Genomic DNA, 9086 nt, shown 5'->3' with positions numbered 1-9086 from the left:
TATTGTAATATTCTAATTTATTGCCCTAGTTTAAGCAAATACGTATTTTTTTAAACAGTTCTTCTTATACTTCTTATATTTGTTGCATTTCTTATTTAGAATTCTCAGATTTAGATTTATTCATTCTTTTACCGTCTATTGTTGCTAGGCACTGCTCTCTATACACCAAGTCAAATTCCTTGTGTGTACTCACTTGGCAATAAAGGCTTTTCTGATTCTGATATCACTTATTTAAGCTTGTAAATTTATCAGAACCAATAACACCCATCACTCTACATTCCTCCAGAACAAAGCCTGTCAACAAAACTCTTAAAATTAAGTTTATTTTTTTTCATTAAGGATCCCAAACAGTACTAAAAAATGCAAAAACACGCCATTTTTTGCCTTTTACACTCTTAAATAATTCTCTTTATTGTAGTATTTTCCTTCTATTCTGTTATGTTTGGGCCTATTTGACCTCCTCAAACAGCCCCTGGGTCAAACTCCAACGTGAGTCCCTGTCCTCCACTGTTTTATGGCTTCCTCTTGTTATCATAATGGACCACATATCTAATATCTTAACAGCAGCTTTCAGGCCTGGAGCACAGTACAGTGTGCACACCATCATCTATCACCACAAATCACACAACCACTGGGCACAGCTTTGCTTCCACACTTTAAATGAAACAAAGGTTCAAAAGCAATAAATCTTCATAAACTAAAAAAAAAAGACTGACCCAGTATGGCATTTGAAGTTACCTTGGGGGTTCACTATCATGTCAGATGTTTTCCTTCTGTTTGGGTTACAAGTAAACATCTTAGGGGAATAACATTTCATGCTTGCTGAGATATCAATGGTTAAAAGATCACTTTTTTTCCAAGCTGGGCTTGAACATAATATGCCCCTTGTGCACTGAACAAATTACCAGTCACTGTAATTACTGTTCCTGTCAATACAGGCGGTGAATGTGATCCTTTCTTAGTTTAATATAAGGTGATCTGTGTTGTGTGCAATAAAAAATGCATGCAAAGTTTAACTGAAGCTATTATGAGACCTTACCAGCCTGCGTTTTTTAAAAGTGTCTCTCAAAAACACTCAGTGAAGAAAACAAAACCATGAACCAAACATTCTCTAGTAATGGATGGTACTCACTTAATTAAAAGTAGCATCAGCTGAAGTTATAAATACATTTTTGCACAACTGTGGATATTGTTTCCCACTGGTTAGGAATCCCTTCAGAGTTGGTTTAAACAAATATCCCACATTTTTAAAATGTACATAATGGCATGCAACTATAGGTTTACACCTCCTTTAGCTGCTTTTTGTGGCAGCATCTTCATTCACCTGAAAGATAACTTTTTTGAAAGTTTTACAAAATTACCGGTGCTAAAAATCTAATGAAAAGTTCACTTTAAGTGTGTAATGCAAACAATTGGGTCAAAACAGGGTTAGATTTACTCCTGTGAGACAACTGTGGTCTGTAAACACTGATCTATGAACCATGACTCCTCTGAAGAGGGTGAAGCTGTAAATCTGTAGCACGTGTTGACTTACTAACATAACAGAACCACCTCAAAAATCTGAACTCTGCAACCTCAAATGTTCAAAAAAACACCCTGAGGGTATGTTGCTGAGTATTTGTGGCTGTAGTTCATTATAAGAAGATGTAAATATTTGGAATTGCTTGAAAAACACACAGTGTAATGCTGTTATTCACAGTTCTTTTCTACCACCAGAAGGAGATAGAACAGAACTGTGTATGAGGATGTCATCTGGTGATGCATGGCACTATATTATTTTAGTCAAATGAAATTATAGATTTTTTAGAAAAGATTATTACAGCTTTGTGATGCCAAGCCCAGCTCTGATTCTAATTTGTTTTCAGCTTTAAATATAGAAACTACAGGACAAAGAAGACATCGATCATTTATACTGATGATCTGTGAGCTAAATGAAGCGGTCTTCTCCATTTAACACCAACATGAATGTGTGAGGTTAGCAAAACCTGCTATAACGCAACATTTCATTTTGAGTAATTTGTACGCTGTAGGGACAAACACTGAAATGTCGTGGTGACATGTATGAGGTGTAGAAATCTCATATATACTTGTGAATCTCAGGAACAAACACAGGATTATAATGATATCAAAAGAATCTAAGCATGTGCCAACGACAACAAAAGCTTCGTAGAGTAACAAAAAGCATACAAAAATCTTTAAAAAACTATTTTAGATAGAGCAAAATAAAAAAAAAAACATAATTAAATACAATTTGGGACATAAGTTGTATTTTACAGAGGTCTACATGAGTTCAACTGCACCAAAATGTAACAAATAGATCTAAATTCTTCAGTCCGCTGTGCATTTCTTTATCCAGTCCTCCAGCAAAAAAAATGTGCTCTTAAACATGAAAATACTGAGTCTGGGCAGTTGTATTAAAGTTCTCCACATTAGGATGAGTCTTTTTTTGTGAAATCCCAATAGAGAATAGATTCTCTTGTTTAGAAGAAGTCTGAGGCTTTCCGTCTCTTGGGAAGCTGCAGCAGATTGTCTGTGAGTGATGTGAGGTCCTGAGAGCTCGGCGTTTTGGATTTGTTTGGCGTTGGCGTTCCTGAAGGGGTCGATGGGCCACCGAAGGGGGACTTGCACCCGGCGACTCTGTGTGAGGGCGATGGGGTGTAACTCGCTCGCAGTGCTTTGTCGGTGTATTTGCTGGATGTCCGATTTACGAGCCTCTGGAGGGCAGGCGTGAGGGCCGGGCTCAGACCTTTAGGCGTCAGACTGCAACACAAAGATTGAGATGTTCTGTTAGCGATGGTAACTATTTCTTCATGACTGCACACACAAATAAAGTGAAAAACTGGTGTTGCAAAGGCAAACAATTTTGAACTTAAACTCAACTTTTGTTCTCAGGGAAACAGTTTACAGATGTAGTAGGCTGCTTGTTGCTCGGATAATCAGATATAATCAAGAGAAAATGTAATCATTACCTCGCGAGGTTCTCTGTGACCTTTCGCAACGCCTCTTGTTTCTTGGCACGATTTTTTGCAGCAGCTTCGTTGGCCATCTTCAAACCCAACCTCTCTCGTCTTCCTGGTTCTGGGATCTTATACACACAGAGCAAATACTGTTTACAACAATTTACTACTTAAATAATTAGAAGTTATCACCAAATCTGGCACCGAATGTTCATTACCTTAAACGACGGCCCGTGGTTCCTCTCAACATACGGAGTGTCTGATCCCTCTAGACGAAACGGGGTGCTCTCGATCTCACCCCACGTCATCAGCGGTGACTCAGCTACACCTAAAAGAACAAAGGCTTTTAGAAAAGCGCTTCACATGTAGAGGTAATGTAGGGTTGTGTGATGTATCGAACTAACGTCTATTTTTACTTTGCGCAGTGTGAAAGATGCTTCAATATGTGCTTCCTCCGCTGCCTTTCAAATGGCACCAGTGCCAGAAGTGGAAAAAAACAAAACAATCGCCTGACTTTAACCAGTGCCATGCCCTCTGACACACGTTAGAGCTTTATCCAGTCAAACACAAGTAAATAATGACAGCAGCTGATGACAATGAAATAAAACAGAGGAAAGACAGTTACATTATCTCAGCTATAACAAAATGGTTTGGTCTGACGTTGAACAGACCACTGTGCTGTTCTCACAAACTTTGTGTAACTGTCCAAAAGAAAGTAATTTTGGAATTTCTGGTTTCAGGATGGTTGCTGTTTATTGTTGTCATTTCATACATGTTTGAATTTATGACTATTAAAATTAATTGGAAGCACAAAAAACAAGATGTTAAGAAAGGTAAATGTACACCTTCTAACATTCACCTACATCTAGCGTCGTTTTACAATGTTCATTTAATATAATATAAAAAAAGTCACATGATTACGGTTTAGTTCAGGGTCACACGTGTGGGATTGTGGGTCAAATCCAATATGGCTGCAGAGGAAAATGCCAACACTGCCAGAGAGGAAACTGTCTGAGAGGCGCACATGGTAACTGTGACGTACAAGTTTTCTTTAGTTTCATATTTGTTGCCATTATTTGTTGAAGTGCACTGTTTGGACGGTCTAATACAGTGTTGTCGCAACCTAGCATGTGGGACCCGTCTAACGACAGATAACTAGCTTGAAAGACTTTTGGAATCCGTCTAATTAGAGACGCGTTTGTGAATGTTTGTGTATTTCTGAAATGTTTGTATGTCTTTATTTTCTTTTTTTTAATCAAAGTTTTTATTTAATTTTCAATTCAGAAACACCCACAACAACACATACAACAGCCAAGTACTAGCTAATGCTAACATTTTGCTTTAACAAAAATACACCAGTAACAACATGACAAATAAACAACAACAAAATAAATAAATGGGGGAGGTGGGCATTTAGATCGAGAAATGATTGATGACAATAATAATTATCATGGGGCACTAGTCAGTTCTTCTTGAATAAAGAGCAATAAGTTCTTCAAAAGAGGCTGTGTCTGTCATTACCTTCAGCCAGTCTGTAAACTTGGCCCTTGCTTGTCTCTTCTAGTGTCTAAGAATAATTCTTGTATGTCTTTATTTTCATAATCTTCATGGTGTCGGCTGATCAAAGAGCAAATAAATGTCAAAAGACATCTGTGTCATGCGAGGCCTTCTATACATCAGACTGGAGTAGTTACACGTTGCTCAGCACATGAAAAAGCAATTAGGCGTGTTTTGTTTACAAAGTTTACACAAAGAAAAAAACAACTGCAATATTTAATTGATCTTAAGATTGTAAGAAAAGCTCTAATTTAGGGCTCGCAGATGATTATAAGTCCCACTTACCAGGTGCAGGGGAAGGAGTTCTTTCAAAACCATATCCATTCACTGTTGGGGATTCATGTGGGATGAGCTCTTTCCCATCAGGACCTACTTTACCCTGTTTGAACTGCAAACAAAATGGAATACATTTTTGCGCCATACTGGGGCACATACAAGCAACATTGTTTCAGATTTTGTATACTAACTTGAGCATTGAGAGCTGCAGCCTGTTGAATCTGGCTTTTGTTGAGAGCTTTGCTGAACGGGTCTCCAGTAAATCGGGTGTTCTTGTAAACTACCTCTCTTGGCTTCTTAAAGAGAGCATCGTCATCTTTAACTCCTGACAAAGAAAAGTGGAATGAATGAGTAAAAATCAAGCTGAAGAAGAAGAATGTAAGCAGAATAAACCCCACAACTACCCATGTACGATCTTCCTACCTTCTGGATAATACATCAAGGCGTTCTTCGCTTTGTACTCCCATGTCTCCAGTCCAGCTTTGACACATTCAAGAGCTGCTTTCTCCACTGATGGTAAGGCAAGGTTCTGCTCGTGGCGCTGGAAAAAGATCAGAAGTGTTTCAGAAATTTTTTTTAATATAGACTAGGTGTGTGCCATGATATTAATACTTTTCTGATTTTTAGAAATTCGATCGGCACGCCTTAATTCAAGTATTTCATTAATTTACTTTGAATTTAACTTACATAGTCTGCACATACAAACCTGTTTGTACTCAGTCTCGGCCTCATATAACCAGGCGTGCTTCAGCTTCTCCTTATCTTTTGCCAGATCCATTATCTGCTCGAAGGATGCATTATCCTCACTGGTATTTTTAGCAAGGAAATGATCCAGACTGGGCAGCTTCTTCTCTTCCTTGTCATCTTCCTTTCTCTCTATAAATAAAACAATGACATAAATAGAGATAAATTACTGCAAATATTTTACAAGTCCATGTAACTTACAGTCAAACCTGCCAATTCTGAGACCGAATGAAGGCAAGAGCAATATATGGTTTGAGAAATGAGCTGGACATAACTGCGAGCACAGATTTGAAGGATGACATAACCCTATTTTTTAAAGCTCTTCATCTTAAACAAATGGGATGTTTACCTCCATCTACCCCTTTACTGCAGTGGGTGGAGGAGGGGGATCCTGAGCGACCCACTGGTGTCTCAAAGCTCGCTGGAGTCACATCTTACACAGGAGGAAGACAAAGGGGGGAAAAACAGCTGTAAAGCACATTCATCGGACCCAGACAACATACATAGTGATCTTTCATGGTACACTGTTACTAGCTAACGGTATTAAGCGTGAAAATACAAAGTGAAGTTTCAAATCTTTTTTAACTCACAAGGTGCTGAAGACTGTGGTGTAGATTTAGTCAATGATGAACCATATCGGATGGATATCTCTCTCATTCTCTCAAGGTCTCCACTTTCCTCTGCTTCTAGGTAGTCTTTCTGTGCTTGCAATTTTGTCACATCTGGGAAAAAATCCCTCTGGATGATCTTCTCTAAGCTCTGTCAAAAACAGATGTCAGAATTTAGAGCTGAAAATGATATCATCATCATGTCAGATGATGAGTAGAAATGATCAGTAAAGACAACAACCATAAGGGGAAAAAATAAAAAAGATTGCATTCAATGTTAAAAAAAAAGTAACTTTGTGTAAAAAAATTCAAATGTAAAATGCATCTTAAAATAGCATTTCCTTTTCAGTGACAGAAGTATTGCACAGATATTGACCAAACATTTTACTTGCATCAGACACTTTATAGCAGACGTTGCACCTCATTGCACTACTACACTTTTAAAATACTTTTTCTGTTTACTTGTATATATGTATTTAATACTTGTTTTATACAGCTGTGAGATGTTTGTTATACTATGTTGTTTTAGTTGTTTTCAAAGTACCAACTACATTTCATTGCAGAAATGCAATGACAATAAATATCCTTGAATCCAAACTGTCAAAAATTAATCCTGTTTCAGGTTATCCCTCACATTGTGATTTCATTGCGACCTGCCAAGGGACTGCAGATGGAAATTAGCTTAAAGTTAACTGTTGCAATACATCAAATGGCAGCATTTATGTTTAATACTGTACATGGCTCATTTTTAAGTAAACTGAGTAACAATAATAATACTAGTAGTATTAGAATATGTATATATTAACATAATTTATAATTGTTAACCACAAATATGTGAGTGACATACTAAGCAGGATATTTTTGATGTAGTACCCCTCTATCATTATTGTTGCAACTGTCCTGGGATCTTTCTGCATGGAGTTTGCATGTTCTCCCTGTGCATGCGTGGGTTTTCTCCGGGTACTCCGGCTTCCTCCCACAGTCCAAAAATATGCTGAGGTGAATTGATTACTCTAAATTGCCGGTAGGTCTGAATGCAAGTGTGACTGTTTGTATATGTAGCCCTGCGACAGACTGGCGACCTGTCCATGGTGTCCCCTGCCTCTGCCGAGTCAGCTGGGATAGGCTCCAGCCCTCCCCGCGGCCCTAGTGAGGATAAAGTGGTGTATAGAGGATGGATGGATGGATGGATAGTCTTGTGCCATATCATGATGTGACTATTCTCCTGATTGTATCACTTACTTAACCCAAAGCTTACTGAGTACATACATGTTACTAAAAACAAACTATCGGTGAAGGCGTGGATTCACACTCATATCCTGTCACAGTAAACTTTGTGATTTTTCCTGAAGGGTTGCACACTTCCTGGCTCTGTGCTGCCTTCCACTCCATCCCCAAATCGTGAACAGTTAGGACAGGACCTGCACTCTCACTCCACTCCACCACCTGGGTGGCACTTGCAGGACAGTGTTGGAACATGCCATGTGGTCTCTCTTGGGCATGCTGCTGGGAGGCAAGGTCAGTGGTGAAGTCTTTCTTAAAGACCCTCACTGATAGATATGGAGGAAGTGGGGCGCCCATGCACTTGGCAGCAGAGGCAAAAAGGCCAAGGACGTCAACAAGGGGATATCGATGAGATGCTGGTTTGTCTTACAGGAGTGTGGTTGGATCCTTCTCCTTGTGTACACAAATGTTCACCATCATAGTCAAGAATTTCTAAATGTCTGGATTTGGTGCAAACAGCCACTGTCTCCCCTGACGGCCCCAAGATGATGTAGAGGGAGCTGACAGACCCCAGAAATTGTCAACACCGCAATCCAGGCAGGGCAAGAACCAGCCTCCGTCTGGTGACACCAACTAAGGCAACAGAAACAAACTTCACGATGGTCCCATGTCGCCAGTTGTAAGACTCAGCTGCAACAGAATTTACTCATTGACATCTTCTGTGGGGTGGCATCATCGTGTAAGATCATGGATCATTCAGGAGAGTCGAGAGAAAAAAGGTGATGAGCAGTAAGTGTGCTGATGTCTATAGTGGAGCTTTACAGTGTGGCTACTACTTCCAGTGAGATCTGTCTAATGTTGATGAAGCAGAGCCTCAGGAAATTAGCCTTCAGTGAAGTTCATTAAATATATGAAATAAAACGTCAGTGAAACGTTGTTCACATCAAGTCCACAGCAACTAAAACACTGTCGAAATATCAATGACATTGTTTAGTCCCGGAGGGTGTATGTAACTATGTCAACATAAACAGATCTGCGACTGTAATCGTTTGTTGTCTTCAAACTGTTTGGCACAAATGAGCTGTTATACAGATTTATTATTCCCTAGGCTAGTTAAATGACACATACACTTTGACGCTAAAAGTAATTCAGTAACATGACGAATACCTGTCAACCTCCACAGTTTCTAGCTAGCAGTATCGCTCTTATGCTAACAACAACATTCTATCTCAGTGTCTCAAAACCATCAGTTTCCACTCACCTCAACGTACTCCTCTTCATCGAGGACTTTTCTGTTTAGCTTCCCCTTCTCCTCCTCGGGTTGTTGTCGGAGAGCTACTGTTGTGACCGCAGAAGGGACGAGAGTCCCGGACAACGATTTCCTCACGCTGGCGCTGCCCTCCATTGTGGACCCTGTTAGCCTGCTAGCCCAACAGCTAAAAGCGATCCTTCTACGAAAAAACAGCCACTGAAGAACACAGAGGGCGACTTTTCCACTTGACTAACACCGTTTTGAAACAAACTAACAAATCCTGTAGGTAATTAAATGTTTAGAATAGCTTGTAAACTCAAACTGAACCTGTTAGCTAACTTTTAGCCTCCTCACAACAGCAGCGTACGAAACCCATAACCCGTACGTCAGTATGTTACGTCAACGGAAGTTTACAGCTTCTTCTTTGTCTTGTTTGAGGTTTATTGGTCGTTGGTGCTTTACCGCCAC

General features: G+C 39.5%; 1 protein-coding gene across 1 annotated transcript; it reads right to left on the bottom strand.

The window, feature by feature from the left end:
- Window positions 1-307: 307 nt before the first annotated feature.
- On the bottom strand, window positions 308-9024 carry ess2 (ess-2 splicing factor homolog). The gene is made up of 10 exons (XM_022194608.2): window positions 8628-9024; window positions 6125-6293; window positions 5884-5967; window positions 5497-5666; window positions 5214-5331; window positions 4982-5115; window positions 4800-4902; window positions 3176-3285; window positions 2970-3085; window positions 308-2760 (listed from the first exon to the last, which is right to left on the bottom strand). Exons 1-10 carry the CDS (start codon window positions 8769-8771, stop codon window positions 2481-2483), a joined length of 1428 nt encoding a protein of 475 aa, XP_022050300.1. The 5' UTR covers window positions 8772-9024; the 3' UTR covers window positions 308-2480.
- Between the last annotated feature and the right edge of the window lie 62 nt (window positions 9025-9086).

The sequence above is a fragment of the Acanthochromis polyacanthus genome, chromosome 18, assembly GCF_021347895.1.
Source record: "Acanthochromis polyacanthus isolate Apoly-LR-REF ecotype Palm Island chromosome 18, KAUST_Apoly_ChrSc, whole genome shotgun sequence".
Lineage (NCBI taxonomy): Eukaryota > Metazoa > Chordata > Actinopteri > Pomacentridae > Acanthochromis > Acanthochromis polyacanthus.
Note: the sequence above shows the minus strand (reverse complement) of the source record. Positions and strands in the feature narration are given on the sequence as shown.

What these genes read in the sequence shown, in the direction of transcription:
- ess2 (XM_022194608.2), bottom strand. Translation starts at nt 8,771, where the DNA reads ATGGAGGGCAGCGCCAGCGTGAGGAAATCGTTGTCCGGGACTCTCGTC. An exon ending in ATGAAGAGGAGTACGTTGAG is followed by an intron (nt 6,294 to 8,627) that starts GTGAGTGGAAAC and finishes TGTTTTTGACAG; the next exon opens with AGCTTAGAGAAGATCATCCA. An exon ending in GTCACAGAGAACCTCGCGAG is followed by an intron (nt 2,761 to 2,969) that starts GTAATGATTACA and finishes TTTGTGTTGCAG; the next exon opens with TCTGACGCCTAAAGGTCTGA.